The sequence below is a fragment of the Nylanderia fulva genome, unplaced genomic scaffold (assembly GCF_048542155.1).
Source record: "Nylanderia fulva isolate GAGA-0341 unplaced genomic scaffold, ASM4854215v1 Scaffold246, whole genome shotgun sequence".
NCBI lineage: Eukaryota > Metazoa > Arthropoda > Insecta > Hymenoptera > Formicidae > Nylanderia > Nylanderia fulva.
This window is the reverse complement of record NW_028190310.1, coordinates 146998-163525: the sequence shown is the minus strand read 5'-3', so window position 1 is coordinate 163525 and position 16528 is coordinate 146998. Positions and strand designations below refer to the sequence as shown.

The window sequence follows — 16528 nt, the reverse complement described above, 5'->3', positions numbered from 1 at the left end:
AAGAAACCGGAAACCGGGAAACCCGGCGTAATGACGAGGAAACCCGTTGCCCGGCGTGTAGCAGGAAGAGACCGGAAACCGAGAAACCCGTTGCCCGGCGTGTAGCAGGAAGAGACCGGAAACCGGGAAACCCGGCGTAACAACGAGAAACCCGTTGCCCGGCGTGTAGCAGGAAGAGACCGGAAACCGAGAAACCCGTTGCCCGGCGTGTAGCAGGAAGAGACCGGAAACCGGGAAACCCGGCGTAACAACGAGAAACCCGTTGCCCGGCGTGTAGCAGGAAGAGACCGGAAACCGGGAAACCCGGCGTAAGTAGTATAGTGGGCACTATGGCCCGTCATAACAAACCCCCACCACCGACCCGTCTGGCGCCGAGTCTTATCTTATCTTTCCCCCACCACCGGCGTCTGGTTTTTCCGAGTGTGGGTGTAGGGGGAGAGGATGTTGGGGAAAAAAAAAATGGCGACTGGCCCTGAAAGGTGGGGATGAGAATTTTTTTTATTTTTTTTTATTTTTTCTGATTTCCTCTGGATTTGAACCTGGGGCCTTCGTGTTTCCGAGCAGGGTCCTAGTATGTTGAGCTAAACGAGATCTTACTAGTCTAAGGATTAGATGAGGTATTTAAGCTAAAGTTGCGTAGGGTACGGTATGGGGGTACGGGTATACGTATGGCAAGGATAGCTCGTCGAATCAAATGGTCGATATTGGACGGGGTGGGGTAAAAACAGTTAGGGTATACGTATGGCAAGGATAGCTCGTCGAATCAAATGGTCGATATTAGACGGGGTGGGGTAAAAACATTTTGACCAAGAAAAGCGTCATGCGGTCGACCGGGGATCGGTGGCAGGTAGTAACTGACAATGCCGTAGGGTAATAAAAAAGAACACGCAAATATTTGTACTGGCGAGCATTCCGACTCGTGTCACGATAAAAAAATAATGCATCATCGTAGATTAGAAAGAATGCTTATTGTTGAAATAATGTCGGATAAAATTTTATTTTAAAATAACAATTTCTGGAAAGAGGAAGTGAAAGAAAATTGAACAATGGTTTTAAAAGTACAAATATGATTTATATTTAAAATATTTTTACAGAACAAAATTTATTTATTAATACTAAAATTCATATTATATATTGTTATGATTCGCTTGTTTTTTGTGAGTAAAAATTTTACGAAATAAGTGTATGATTAAACGATCGTTATATTCACAATCTTCGGAAAAAAGAGCGAGAAACTGATTAAGATTATAGCCGCTACACATATAATATAAAAATACACAGCAGTATTGTCCGCAAGTCTTAGAAAAAATTCCTTGTAATTGTTGAATATTCCAACGATGGATGATGGAGTTTCGTCGAAGTCGGATGAGAAATCCTGGATACAAGGGGGGTAATCCGTAGCTGTCGAAGTAAGTGGCTGTGCCGTGTTCATCGAGGTAGAAGGCGATCCAATGTTCTCCAGGTCGATCGTGATTGTCGGTGTTAGCGACGATAGCCGTCGACCTCGTCCACACCCTCGGAACTCTGTCGGCTGCATAGACTCCAACATGTCTGGCATCTAGATGACGCAATGCTTGTAGAATTTCGCGAGAGTTCATTTTTTTGTCCCGAATACGAACGAGTGTACGGTATTATTTGAACAATACCAGTTTTTACCTCTTTCGACAATGCGTCTTTTTCTATCTTGAGTTGTTTTGAGAGGTTTTCAATGTCAGTTTGCGTCGAGATGGAAATTGTTTCGTTCTTGTTTCTATCCGTCAACGTCGATGACGGTTCAGAAATCACAAATCTCTCTTCTTCTTTTTCAATCTGCTGTTCGTTGTTTTGCTGATTTTTCTCCTCTATTTGTATTTTAGTTATATTCTCATTTACATCGCGAGAAACGGCGGCGTCGTATTTATCGTCGCTATCGTCGAAGGTAATTTCCCAACTTTCGTCAGAACTACAAGTAGCTTCGGTAGAGGTCGAAACGTTCTCGCAATTATTTTGCGCACTTAGCCAGCATTTTAATTTATAAGCATTGTATAACGCGCAATGAAAGGTTCCAAATTTTCGAATCCCGTGATGACCGCAATATTGTACGATATTCTCCTCATCCGGTAGATTTTTAAATGCTGGTGAGGTACCCTCCAAATTATTTATATCTCTGGAAAGTAAATTCCTCAAGTAGTTTGCTTTTTCGTTACCTCTGACGTAAACGCAGCGCGCGTGTCTTGCGATTTCGCGGAGATGCGAGGTAAAATATTTAGGATTAACTGAGCCGTCGAACCACTCGATACCGTGATAATTTCGTGAGAGCCAATTGTTTTCTCGTCTTGCTTTTGCGGGTAATTTTCCAAACGCGTATGGTGGCATCATAATCCAATGCTCGACAATCGGAGCATCGATTGCGACAACGGCGACTTCCTTCGCGATAAATTTATTGGCTTCATCGCGGAAACCTTGTATGTCGACGACTATGTCCATATTGTGAGATTTTCGTTGGTGAGGTACAAGCTCTTAGCGAAACGTGCGCGTTTGTTCGTGTCTCGTACAAAACTGAATTCATTCTAGCGCGTTACATAGTTTCCACTTCGTGAATAGCGTCATCGAAATTTCCAAAGGAAGAGGAGGGGGGAAAATTTTCTAATCGCGTATTACATTACTGTGTATGAATACATGTTGGTGAACGAGCGTTAAAAGCTAACCGGAAAAATCGACGATAACTTGACGCGATGCGTCGATTTCTACGACATTATCGAATTCGGCGTAAACGATACAATTAATTGTTTCGGTGAGTGCCTTCTCGAATCTCACTTCTAACCAAAGACTTCCGTGTCTCACGAGATTCCAATGACCGGCGCAATTAGCGGATAGATCAGGTGTAAGATCAAAAGCGAATAACGTATATCCCTGAGAATAATCATCTCTACTTATAGAATTTCCCTTGTTCAAAAAATGGATACCCGTCCCTGAGAAGAGCGTATGATAAGCTTCGATGTAAAGCGGTTCGCGAGACGAGAAAACCGGTTGTAACGGTCTACTGGATATTTGTGTACCGTCGACGTATAGCGAGAAGAAATTTATTCCGTAATTTTGGAAATTAAACGGATTCAATTTTCTGTCACCGTTAAACGCTTTATTATCGACGAAACCTACTATTATTCGTTTCGGTAATTGTCCCAGTATTACATTATCTAACGATTTACCCACAACCCCACTGTGAATCGTGAATGTTTTAATTTCAACTCTCGTAAGCGGATACTTGGCGGTAACTTTGCTCAGCATTCTAGCATGCGTTAGTAATACTCCGGAACTTATTTTTGCTCTTCTCACCATTAGGCTTGCATCGAGTATACGAATTTTCGACGTGCAATTAGTTTCTATGAAACAAAACGTATCTTTCGAGCGCACGAGTCTCAACCGCACCTCGACGCCATTAATTAAGAATTTGTCCTGATTGAAAACGTCGCAATGGAGGTGACCTATAAGATCTAGCGCGCGCCCTCCGCGTATGTAACGAGCTCGCCTCGCTATAGCGGTATTGCCTTCCGCTCCTACTGTATCGTCCATGTGACCGGGTATATCCGCATCCCATAAGCACGAGGTTAGATGGGAAGTTTTTGCGGGTGATGAATAATTTAACAACGCTTCGATGTACGCGCGGTACGCATAAGCGTTGTTTGGAGGCGACACGAGCTTTTGATTGAAATACACGTCGATTTGATTGAAGATGGAATGAAGAAAATGATTTACGGGGCCCACGTTGACGGCGGATCCGGTGGCGAGACCGGGTAGCGGCTCGGTTTCTACACGTACCCGAAGACTTAGTAACGTGTGTGTGAGATCTAAATATTCTTCTCCGTGACCCGGGATGACGAATTCTAGCGGGGAGTCGTCCGAAAGTGAGGTCACGGGTTTGTAATAAATCCATTGCGAACTTTCGATGCTAGTTTGCGTGGGCGGTAAAGAGAAGAGATCGAGCTCGCTCTTTAAACACTCGCTCGAGTGTGTGTGAAGAAATGACATTTTTTTCTTTCACCACCTGCTCTACCAACGTTATTGTCACGAACAAACGTATTTAGAATAATGGCGATTATGAAAATATATCGTATACTGTACGCTTTTTACCGCTATTAGCTTTACGCCGTTTCGCGGACAACTTGAGTCTTTTTACAGTCGAGCGATTTTTCCTCGTATTATTTTTAGTTTTTTTTGTATTTGTTCTTTTTTTCCCACGCGACTTGATTTTCGATAAACTTTTTTTCTTATTTGTCTTACGACGTTTACGCGATGCGGTTACCGAGGATTTAGCGACGTGACTCTTAAGCTTGCCGAAAGGAAACTGCGCTACATGAATTTTTTCATCCGATTTATATCCCCTACCTTTCATTAGACTACTTATTTTTTCCCTAGCTTTTCTCTTAAGATTGTCACGCGATTGTTCAAAACGATGCTTGACAGCTACCTTTAACGGCATTTTATTTTCAACATCCTCGATTATATTAACCCCGGCGCGCAAAGCTTCTTTACCCACTGCCCCTAGTCCTCTAGTTAAATAAGGCAATACGCGTCTGAACATTCCTCCGAGAAAACTACCTATTCCATGACCTCGTTGATAGGGTGAACCGACAAAAACTCGTGGAATTCCACCGCCGCGAGTTCCACCGTTTTGTAATCCGTTATAATACTCCAAATAATAATCCATATTATGTTACGTCTCGTGGGGTCGCGGCTGCGAAAATTTGAATGCAAAGCTCGGCTTTTTCCACGAGACACGATCGCTATTACGGGTACGCGAATCTATGCGATTCTCCCCGGGGATACCCGCGATCTGAGGTTATTCGCGCTGGAACTGAGGTGATCGGATTATTGCGTGGGACCTACCTGTGACTCTACTGTAATAAAGATAGCTTCGTCGATTGCTCTATGCGAAACGTCGTTGGGGTTGCGTAAGTAATCTTCGTACGTAAACTGACAAAGCTCGCACAAATCACCGATTCGCGTGAGGGTAAGTCGGAAGTTGCAGACTCCGCAATTTATTCCGATAGGTGTTCCGCCTATGATTAGAGTATGCTTCCGAATCCTTGTCCAAAGTAATTTCGAGACTCTAGGTAAGGTGGAGTAGCATGAAATGCAGAGAGCTGCCTTAGTCTCAAAATGGATGTACCCGACACCAACTTGGCAATAGAATAAGGATTCAAACGGTACAAAGAGATTAACTTCTGGAGGAGGAGTTATACCTCTAAGGGTGAGTGGGCACATTTGTGTTTGTTGCGTAATCGAATTGATAATGCGTCATTCGCTCGTAGATCTTCGGTGAACCCGGCAGTTATCGAGAAGTTAGTAGTCGTCGGCAAAACCGTCGGTAATTGTTCAGTAAAACACTGGTAAGGTGCCAGTAAGGTGTCGATAACCCGTTGGTAAAAGAACGTATGTCGGTATATCGTCGGTAATGTCAGTAAAAGAACGTATGTTGGTATATTGTCGATAACGTCGGTAAAAGAACGTATGTCGGTATATCGTCGGTAATGTTGGTAAATCGAAAGTGTTCTCAATTGATTATTGTTTAAATGACTACTTTGTTGTACGGATTTACGAAGTTATTTCTTGAGACACAAGATTTTTAAGAGATTGAACTATTTGCGTTTTTCCGTGTTAGAATTCCGAGGGTGGCACCGCATGTGGTGGTCGACCCTAGTTTTATAGCCCGACCTTTTTTTTATAGCTTCCGCAGTGACGATGGAAAAGAGGAAAAATGCGTCGGAGATTTTTCTAGAATGTTCTCTTCCACGTGGTAGAAGCGTCTCTGAATTTGCTAACACGCGCGATTCCTTAGGTTAACGTGAATTTCACTTACCTTTAGTAGCACTTTCTTGATCGTGTCGGCTCGTACTTGGAGGTAGTGCGTGCGGCGAGGGTCGTTCACTGGGATGTTTGGCGGCGGCAGGCGTCGTGGTTGGAACGTTATTGGTATGCATTTCCACTGTAGGAGTTCGTCGTTGTTATTATTTTTAATGTTGAAAATGTTCTCGTATTCAGGATCGGCCTGATATTCCACTCCGAGGAATTGAGAATATTCCTCGGTCGCTGATTCGCGATAAAGTCGGTTTAGTTTCCGTAATTGATTCTTCCTTCCTGCGCGTCGCGTCTTAGGCATATTGAATTTGATGCATCCTCTGAATGATTACTCAAATAAGGAGGGTTGATATGCGGCGGACCTCACTATTAATTCCTTATTTTGGCAAATGCTGAGAATGTTAATTCTGACTGTAATGAGCGGTGGTCCGCTCCAAACACAGTTTGAATTATTCTGAATTCAAACGCCGTATGACAAATTTAAACGCTATCGTATTTTATCACGGGAGTGGAAGTTTTGAAGAATACTGAACACTAGTTTTCACACATGAATACACTGATTTATTCGTATAGTAGTACAAAATTCGAGACTAAAACTTAGAATTAGAATTTAGATTTAGACTTAGAATTTAGAGTTAGAATATTATACTTAGAGTTAGAATTTTAGAATTAGAGTTAGGATTTAGAATTTGGACTTAGAGTTAGAATTTAGGAGTGCGACTATACTGTTCGGTGTCGCGCAGAGAACTGCCGAAATTCGGGACTGCTCTGAGGTCCTTCGTTTCGGCGGCTCGGGCCTGCGGCGGCCTGGAGAGGGGGAACTCTCCGGAGTAGGGGCTCTCACCGTGGTGGGAGATCCTTAGGCGCTACGAAGCGCCACGCTTAGTTTCTAGGCGGAGTTAAGCGTCATGGCCGGCTTTGGCGCGCTTTTCAAATAGCGTTTAAGGAACTTGGAGTAAACGAAAAAATTTATACGGCCGGACGTGACACCTCCCCCCTTAAAATAAAAATGTTGGAATTTAATGTTCCAACATTTTGGACTTAGTTTTCTATGCGCTACGATTAGGTTCTTAACTTAACATTGATTATGTAAATATTTATTTAGTTCGCCGTACTCTTTCATTGGGGGAACACTCGTAGGGTGAGTTTTTGCACACACTTTGCCACTGTCTGATTCGTTAATCGAAGGGGTTTGTTGTGTGGGCAGGGTTAAGGGTGTTTCTTCTTCGTTCGTTGGAGTGGGTTTCAGGTGTAGCAGTTCTCGTCCGTTGTCCTGTTCTCCGTCCGCTGATCTACCAAGGTGTAGGAGGACGTTGGTCACCGAGGTCCAAATGGCTCCGAGTAGATGTAGACTCCATCCGTACACCGAGTGAGTGCGTACCCATGGATCAGGGTGTCGATTATTAATTTTATCAACCGTACGGTAACGAAGATGCCAAGTACTCCGGCGCTGGCGGATCCGAAGCTTATAAATCCCTTCCATAGCCTGGCTCCGGTATTTTCCGCTATTCGGTCGAGAGATTTCTCGTCTAATAAATTCAGCAAGGAGAAACTGCCTGTAGGAATTTCCTGTCCCATTGCTCCCCTGGCGATTGTGTGGAGCATGGAGGGTTTTTCCACGGGGAACATGATATGGTCGCGAAGACGATCAAGATCTTCGTTCGTATAGATACCACTGGAAGCGAGTGAATCCGGGCTTACGTACTTCCATGAGGGTTTGGTTAGAGGCCTGATAGTAGGCGGTGCCACCGATTCCACGGGTTTCGGTGTTAGTCTATACCAGGTGTTGTGTATTTGGTATAGAGTTGGTAATAGTTCATTGCAATCCCTCGATGTTCCGGCTTTAGTAAGTATCTTTGATCTTGGTAAGAGGAAGAGTGACTTATTTTGATGAGTGACGGGGAGTTCGTTGTAGCACTCCTCGGTAGGTCGTAGGCGGCATTTGACAGGTATACATTTGATGAGGTGTATAACTTCACCTGCAGTTATGGCGGTATAACCTGGAGACTTCATTATTCGATGCGCCATTTCGTCAGGTGCTATGCTTGCTAGAGAAAGTGCGTTGAGGAGAATCTGCCTTTCCAGTGCACATTTTTGCTCCATAATATCCTTGTATAGTTGGGACAGCTGGGTTTTCAGGTGTTTCTCGACGTATATAAATTTTGAATTCACATATGTGAAGATGTCGAGGTTGTCGATTCTGACCTTGGAACGGCTTTTGAATGTCCGTTCGGGCCTCGTTTCGAGGATACACAGCTTGGGATGTTCCGTTCGCCAAAGGTTGTATCCGCATACGTTGGTCTCGGTTGTCCTTGCTAATGCGAAGGTTGTGTCACGCGCCGTGACTGTATAAATCGTTGGCGCTTCCTCTTGGGGAGTGCTGGGCGACAATCGATATGCTATTCCTTCGTAGAGAACATCGTATCGTCCAAAGTGACAGTTGTCAATTGGCAGGATTGTCCAGAAGGTGGAGGCGCCGTCGGCATCAATGCATTCGCCTGTCGTTACGGGACAGCGAGTGCCGGATGGAAGTATCACTTCATTGTTATTGTATCCAACGGGCAGCTCCAATTGTCGTATCGTGATTCGTACTGAGGCTTGCACGATCACGTCGTCCCATGAGCCGTATGCGTCGCTGAACTGGGTGCCGCTGCATTTTCCGTCTGTCTTAACTGATCCTGCGAGTGTCATTGCTCTTAGGTTTGTTGCATTTGGCTTAATCCCAGTAATGTGCTGGTTAACTCCTAGGGATATGGTCCCTGTTTTGTGCAATTTTCGGCATGTATCTGCCGATATTTCGTGGATATACTCCTGTCTTCCGTTCTGCACCGCTGCTATATGCGAGTGCATTCCGCAGTAAAATATAGTCCGGTCTATTTCGCTCTTGCATTTGTAGGCAGGTGTATGCACGAATTCACTGCGTTGGAGTAGTTGTATATAGACTTCCTCCTTCTTAGGTTCGATGCTGTTGGTTTTACACTCTTCGATATCTAAGAGGGAGAGTGTTGTGATGGTGTGGGTGAAACGTCTGGAGGCCACCCGCGGCCCAAGAGACGCCGTAAGGCAAGTCCAAAGGCGGGTGGCTAACAGAATATGCCGGGGCTACCGGACAGTGAGCTGGGTGGCAGTGGGGGTACTCTCCGGAGTGCCCCCAGTGGAGATGCTCGCCCGCATGTACGCGGACGTATATACGCGTACGCGTGAATATCAGCGGGCGGGCATCATAATAACGGACGGAGTCCGGCGTACGGTGAGGGTCCACTCCCGACGGGCGCTGATCCAGAGATGGAAGGACAGCCTCGAAGATCCGAGGCTGCCACGACAGCGCACCGTCGGGGCTATACGACCCTGTCTAGAGAATTGGCTAGACAGGGTCAAAGAAGGGGTGTCTTTTCACACAACGCAGGTGCTCACCGGACATGGTTGTTTCGGTGAGTACCTGCACAGGATTGGAAAAGAGCGCACAACGCGATGCTGTCACTGTGGCCACGAGCGAGACACCGCCCAGCACACACTCGAAGAGTGTGCTGCCTGGGCGGGCGAGAGAGAGGAGCTCGTGGCCACAGTGGGGAGGGATCTGTCATTGCCCTCAATAGTGAGGGCAATGACAGATAGAGAGGAGGCCTGGAAGGCGTTCTCCTCCTTCTGCAGCAAAGTTATGCTGCAGAAGGAGGAGGCAGAGAGAGAGAGGGAGAGAGGAGTGACGGAGGATGGGGACGTGCCCCCTCTTTCCCCGGCACCGGCGGGCGTGCCCGCTCGTGATGCCGGGGATCGGGGGGGGGGGCGCCCCCAGTGAAGAAGAGGGAGAAGACACAGAAGGGGGAGGTGTGCCCCCTCCCGCTCCCCCGCCGCCGACGGGCGTGCCCGTCGGCGGGGGCGGGGGTCGGGGGGGTACAACCTCCGTAGGAGAAAAGAAACGGAGGCGGAGGGGGGGGCTGGGCTTTCCCTTTCCGCGCCGTCGACGAGCTTGCTCGTTTGTGGCGGCGCGGATCGGGGGGGGTCCACCCCCAACAACATACCTGCGTCGGAATTTGACGCAGGATGAGGCTCCCGGGGGGGGGGCCGGGGACAATTAAGCCCCCAATGCCCCCCCCCCTGGAGCCTCACGAGAGCCGGGCGTGCGGGCGTGACCCCCACTTTGGGGGTGCCCCCGCGCGTCCGGCAAGGTAAACCTCCTCGGCGGCGGCCGATTCCCAACTCCCAAGGGAGCGGAGGGAGCCGCAGCCGGGGAGGCCGAGGGGGGGCCACGTGTCCCTGTCGGGCAGGCTTCGCCTGTTCGGTCGGGGCGCCTGGGTCCCCCTCTATGAGGACGTGACGTGCGGGGTCCTCTCACCGGGAGCCATATGGCACCGGTGGGAGGGCAACGCCGTCCACGGAGGGGGTCTTTCTCCTTCAGAGAGGGACCCCCTGGTGAGGGCTTCCAGGGTGAATGCCGAATCCCCATTCCCTTCGGGAGGGGGAGGGAGCACCACTCTGGAGGCGGGGGGTGGCGGCTCGAGCGGGATACTCGAGCCGTGACCCCGCCCCCCAAACTCTTTGGGAGGGCGCGGCGTGGGGTTGGTGTCGCCCTGCGCCGCAACCGGGAGGAAACCGCGCAGTCATTGACTGCGCGGTCGGGGAGGGGTCTTGGCCGCAAGGCCAGGGCAGCTCCCCGGAGATGGCTTGGCGGGGGGGCGGCGAGACGGCATGGGAATCCAGCATCCTCGCCGTCCCCCTATCCAACGCCCGAGGTGGACACCCGCAGTGGGTTTAGTGTAGTATGTCTTGGGCCCCCTGACCGATCCATTAGTGGATCGGCCAAGGGGAACAAGAAGTCTCACATAACCATCCGCTCTCTTCCCGGAGAGCGGTGGTATCCATGAGGATTCCCACTGCGTCAACAAAAAAAAAAAAAAAAAAAAAAGAGTGTTGTGATGTTCAGGTCCCCGTCCTCCACAGTCGTATCCGATTAGTCCGCTGGATAGTGGGGCCAGGAAGGCCATGCCCAGGATAATTGCGAGAGTCCTCATCTTAGCGTGGTTGGTTGATTACTGGCCCGTCCTCCGTTGGGGCGTCCGAGATATATTCGTCTTCGGAGTGGGGGTCTTCAAGGGTGGGGGCTTGATGTGGTGAGGGCTTTAACTTGTCCATATGTACGGTTTTAGTCTTACTATTGCTTATAGCTAACTTAACGTTATTTTTACCTAGTATCTTTATTATCCTATAGGGACCTGTATATTGGTCTCCTAATTTCCCTTTGTTAGGTTCCTTAAGTAAATAAACGCTATCGTTAATCTTAAATTTACGCGTATTGATTTTCTTATCGTAGTATTTCTTACTTCTATTCTTAGCATTATTTAAGTTTTCGCGTGCGGCTGTTTGGGAATCGCGCAATTTGTTGAATAGTGTGGTTAAATATTGTGTATAGCTTTCGTTAGTCATGCTTTCGATGTCCGGGTCGCTCGAGGGGACCCGCGCGATTTTCCCGAAAATGAGTTCGTACGGAGTGTATTTTGTACCCTCATGTACGCTCGTATTATACGAAAAACGATGCTAGTTTTAAAATTTGATCCCATTCACTATTTTTATCAACAAATTGCTTCAAATATTCCCAGAGTACCTGGTGTGATCGTTCTACCGATCCGTTCGCTTGTGGTCTGTACGCTGTGGTCTTACATTGCTTGATTTTAAATTTTCGGGCTACTGTCCTCATGAGGCTGTTTATAAAGTGTGAGCCCTGGTCGGTGAGGATCGCTTTTGGCGCGCCGAATGTACAAATAAGGTCGTTAGTAAATGCTTCTGCTACTTGTATCGCTCCTGCTTGTCGGAGTGGGATCGCAAGGGAGTATTTGGTTAGCAGGTCCTGTATAGTTAGGATGTACGTATTGTTTTGTTTCGTGGTTGGGAGGGGACCCATTATATCCATGGAGACCTTTTCAAAGGCCGAATCGGGGGTGTCGGTTAGGATCATTGGTTGCTTAGTTTTTACGCGAACCAATTTCTTTAATTGACACGCGTGGCAGTTTTTGACGAAATTTTGGACATCAGTTTTTATACCGCTCCAGGTGTAGCATTTTTTAATCCTATTGTAAGTTTTGGTGATGCCCTTGTGTCCTGCTACCGCGGAACAATGATTTTCGGCGAGAATTTGTTTCCTTTGGTCCTTTCCGGGGACCGTTATGTCGTTCGTACAAATAAATATTCTTATGTCGATTTCGTCTAGTATTTTAATTAAGAGGTTATATATCGTATTCCAATCTACATTGTCAACGTTGCCTTTACTGATCGAGATCGATTGCAAGCCCAATTCTCGGATAACGTCTAGTAGCGAGTGTATTGCTTCTTTTATTATTTCCTTTTCGGTAACGCCGGAAATCCTCTCCTTTACCGCTAGTGAAATTACGCGTCGGGTGCCCTCGCGACTTACCCTTGCCCTGCCTAAAGCTGCATCTCTGGTCATCGGCAAGGAGTTCGCTACTTGCAATATTTGGGCTCCCTTGTCGATCGGTGTTCCTTGTTGCGTTATGAGAATGACAAGGTTATCTTTTCGGGTCGCGAAATTGTCCGGGATATTTATCACGCGGGGCCTCACGGCGGCCCGTGGAATGAAAGGACTGTTTACGTTTATGAATAACTCCTCGCTACTGGAACTGGAGTTGCTATCGGTTTCGTTTTCCGAGTCGCTGTCCTCGCTGGAACTAGGGGGCGAGTTTGTTTCCTCTGATTTCGAATTATCGGGGGTCGGTGAGGGACGCTGTTCGCCGCAATCCAGCTTGTTTGTGATTCGTGGAGTTTTTGCGCCTCGCTTCTTCTTGGCGGTGAATAGGGATTCATTGGAGTCGGACAATCTTTGTATTTGTGAGAGAGGGAGGACTCGTTCGACTTCGGGCATAGGGTCTGGGGTAGGATTTCGCGAGAGGGCGTCTGCATTGGCGTTTATTTTTCCTGCTTTGTATAATACCTCATACTCGTATTCTAATAATTTTAGACGCCATCGGACAAGACGGGAAGATGGGTCTTTTACTGAATGTAGCCACACCAAAGGTTTGTGATCCGTGACCAATTTAAACTTCTTACCGTATATGTAAGGCCTGAAGAAATTTACGCTGTAAACTATTGCTAATAGTTCCTTTTCTATAGTCGAATAGTTTCGCTCGGCCTTATTTAGTAACCTGGAGGTGTAGGCTATAGGGAGGTCTTTTCCAATCGGCCCTTGGCTCTGGACACCGCCTATTGCATATCCGGATGCGTCGGTAGTTATAACGAAAGGTTTCGTAAAATCCGGATACTGTAGTATCGGTTCTTTGCACAATGCATCGCGGAGGTGCGTAAAGGCTGTCTCCTGTTCCTTATGCCAAACAAAGGTCTCATCCTTTTTCAGCAGATCGGTAAGCGGGGCGCGCTATCTTCGAGAAATTAGGTATGAACCTCCGGTAGTATCCCGCTAGCCCGAGAAATTGCTTGATATTCTTCGGGTCTTTAGGGCGAGGAAAACTCTGAACCGCGGTTATCTTTTTAGGATCGGGTTTCACTCCAGTTTCGCTTATGACATGTCCCAGGTACGTGACTTCTTTACGGAGGAACTCGCACTTGTCGGACTGGAGTCGCAGTCCTGCCTTCCTAAGTCGTTCCGCCAATTTGTGGAACTTTATTTCGTGCTCTCGCAGTGAGCTAGAATATAATACGATATCATCAAGGTACACAAATAGTTCGGCGCCTTGAAGTCCGGTAAGTACCTGGTCCATGAGTCTTTGGAATGTCGCGGGGGGCGTTTTTGAGCCCAAACGGCATTCTCTTAAATTCGTAATGCCCGTACGGTGTGGAAAACGCCGTTTTATGGGCGTGTGCTTTATCCATTTTGATTTGATGGAAACCCGATGCTAAATCGAATACGCTAAAGTACTTCGCGCTTCCTAGTTGATCGAGGATTTCCACTATGTTCGGTAGGGGGTACGCGTCCCCGATCGTTTTTTCATTCAGCGCCCGATAATCTATTACCATGCGCCAGCGTTTGTTACCTTTCGAGTCCGGTTTCTTTGGCACGATCCACAAGGGGGAGTTGTACGGTGAAGTGGAATGGTTGAATGACATCGTTCTCGATGAGTTCTTGTACTTGTTTATTAATTTCCCTCCTTGTGCATCGGCGGAAATCGGTATTGTTTCGTGTGGACCGCTAATTCGTCGGTTGTCGGGATTGTGTGTGTAGTGACGTCTGTGGAGTGTAATTTATCGGTGGGGAGACGGAACAAATCGTTGTAGACGTTTATGAGGTTATGTACGTGTTTAGTCTCCTCCGCATTTACGTGTTCAAGCCGCAGCAGTGTTTTTATTTCTTCGGGACGAGATTGTGTGTTTTGTCGGGTCAACGCTGCGACGTGTTGAGGTTTTATGTCGTTATGTTTTATGAGATTGGTCCCCAGATGCCCTAGGGTTAAGGGACCGTCCTCAGTGTTTATGTGACCCGTGCGTTGGAATTTTAGGTTAAGGAGGGTGCTTTTATGACCCTTGAGATAGGATGAAGGATCCTCGAGGTTCTGTGGACAAGATTTGGAAATTTTTTCGATCTCTTGTAATCTTACCCTAGGTAAGTACAATTCGTGGTCCTTGTCGCTTATGTTAACGGCTTTCATATATACTGTGCCGTTACGATTAGTGACGATGGCATCTCCTAAGTAGATGTCTTCGTTCACATGAATTCGCGGAATATATCCTATGCTGACCTCGGGATTGCTGACTTGGAGCGAGACGGTGGCCCGCGATCTAGCCGGGATTTTTACCGTCTGAGCATCGTTAAAAGGGATTTGCGTTTGCTGCCACACGATGCAGCGCTTGGAATAATCTATCTTAGACGCGTCGCGTAAGAATTCGAATCTAGGATTCCGCCTTGGGAAATTGGAAAGTCGTCTGGGACTAAGTGGAGGTCGATCCTGTGACCGAGGTATTTTATACTTGTCGCTCCGAGCGTTTCGATTTTATCGCTTGTAATTCCGCTAAGGAAAATAGTTATGCTTTTATCGATAACGCAATCGGGGCTTAGTTGGCCTTGTTTAACCAAGTTGGGTGCCGCGCCAGTATCTATCATGAAATTCGTGTTGCGTGCTAAACCGTCCGCGGCAATGGAAACGGTGGGCGCGTGCGAAAAAATCGTTCGGAGTTAGCATGGCGATTCTGGTTTCTCCAGGGCTTGCTCCGCGTTTATTAGTCGTATTGGACGATCTGTTTCCCGAGACGTTCCCGCTCGAGCCTCGTCCCTGGGCCTCGAGGGTGGAGGGAGTTTTCCCCCAGTGGGGGTTTTGTATTTTTTTTTTCCGGAAACCCCTTTCTTTTTTGGCCCCGGGGTTTTTTCGTCCTAAGTATTTTTTGTTCGGTTGTTCGTTATTTTTCCCGGGGGGCCCCCCCGGTTTTGGGGGTCTTCCGCCCCCAAAAAGGGGTTTTGGGGTCTCTGTGATGTGTTTTATTTGGGTTTTTGGGAAAACCGGGGGTTTTCGTCCCCTTTGTTTTTTTTAAAAACCGGCGGGGGGGAAATCGGCTCGGGGGCCCCTTTTTTTTTTTAAGATCGTTCCGTGTTTATTTTTATGGGCCTTCAGTGGGAAAGGGGCCTTTTATTCGGAAAAATTTTCCCTTTTATTTCTTAATGAAGGGCCCGGGGGGGTTTTGAATTTTTTTATTGTCTATTTTCCCCCTTTTTTTTGCGGAATTTTGGGCGGGGGAAAAAAAATTTAAAAACCCGGGGCGCGATAGTGTTTTTTTGCCCCAAATTTTTCCCCATGGGCCCCGAGGGGGAAACCCTCGCAAAAAAAATCTTTTCTTTTAAGGGGTCGTTTTTGTTTACTGATCCGGGGGGTAGCTTTTCCCTTTCGCTCGGCTTTTCCTTTTCCTTTATAGAAGTTTTGAAAAATCTTTTACGGGCTAATGAAAAAAAAAGGGTTGCTTTTTTTGGGTTTTAAGGGGAAATTTTGCCAGCTCCCCCCGAAAAGGGTTTTTTGGGGTTTGGGGCCCAAGGGCCCCCCATTCAGGAGGTGGGGAAGTTGGGGTTTTGGGTTTCGCCCCTTTTTTTCTAGGGGCATTTTAGCCCCCCGCGAAACCCCTTTGTAAGAAGTGGGGGTTGGTTTTTGTTTTGGGCGATGGGGGGGAATATTTTTTTTGCGCGTCTACATGCTTTTTTTTAAATTTTGGGGGGGGGGGGAAATTTTTTGGCCCGTCAAATTTGGGGGGATAGTCTCAAGTGTTCCCCTGAAAAACCCCCTTGGGGCTTTTAAAATTTTGGTTTTTCCCTGTTGGAAGGGGGAAACCCCTTTTCCCGTCGGGGAAAGGGGTTCCCCCGGTTTGGGGAAAATTGGTAGGTATCTATTGTTCCCCGTGGAGTTTATCTCCTGGCGTAACGTTCGATTTTTGGGGGAAATGACGTTTAAGTGGGGTTTTTTTTTTGGTTGCTCCCCTTGTGAGGGATTTAAAAAGTTTTTTTATCTCCGTTTTTTTCCCCAGGGGGTTTACTGCGGATGTTTCGAGGTCTTTTTCCCCAAGCCCGTTTTTTTGCGTTTAAAATTTTCTTTTTGCTTTTTAAGGGGCCCCCGGATTTTTGGGGGAAACCCTGCTTCCTTGGCATTTTTAATTGAGCGCAAAGGGGGTTTTTATTTTTACTTCGGGGTTTTTTTTTCTACCCGTTTCCCCCTGGTTTTTCCCCGAAAAAATTTTAAAATGGGATCCCACC

At 47.2% G+C, this 16528-nt stretch overlaps 1 protein-coding gene and 1 pseudogene across 1 annotated transcript; both read right to left on the bottom strand.

Annotated features, from left to right (window-relative positions):
• Positions 1-2682: 2682 nt before the first annotated feature.
• LOC146723009 (uncharacterized protein F54H12.2-like) lies at positions 2683-4008 on the bottom strand. The gene has a single exon (XM_085483355.1). It carries the CDS (start codon positions 4006-4008, stop codon positions 2683-2685), a length of 1326 nt encoding a protein of 441 aa, XP_085339481.1.
• A 2905-nt stretch (positions 4009-6913) lies between these two features.
• Positions 6914-7941, bottom strand: LOC146723008 (uncharacterized; annotated as a pseudogene).
• Between the last annotated feature and the right edge of the window lie 8587 nt (positions 7942-16528).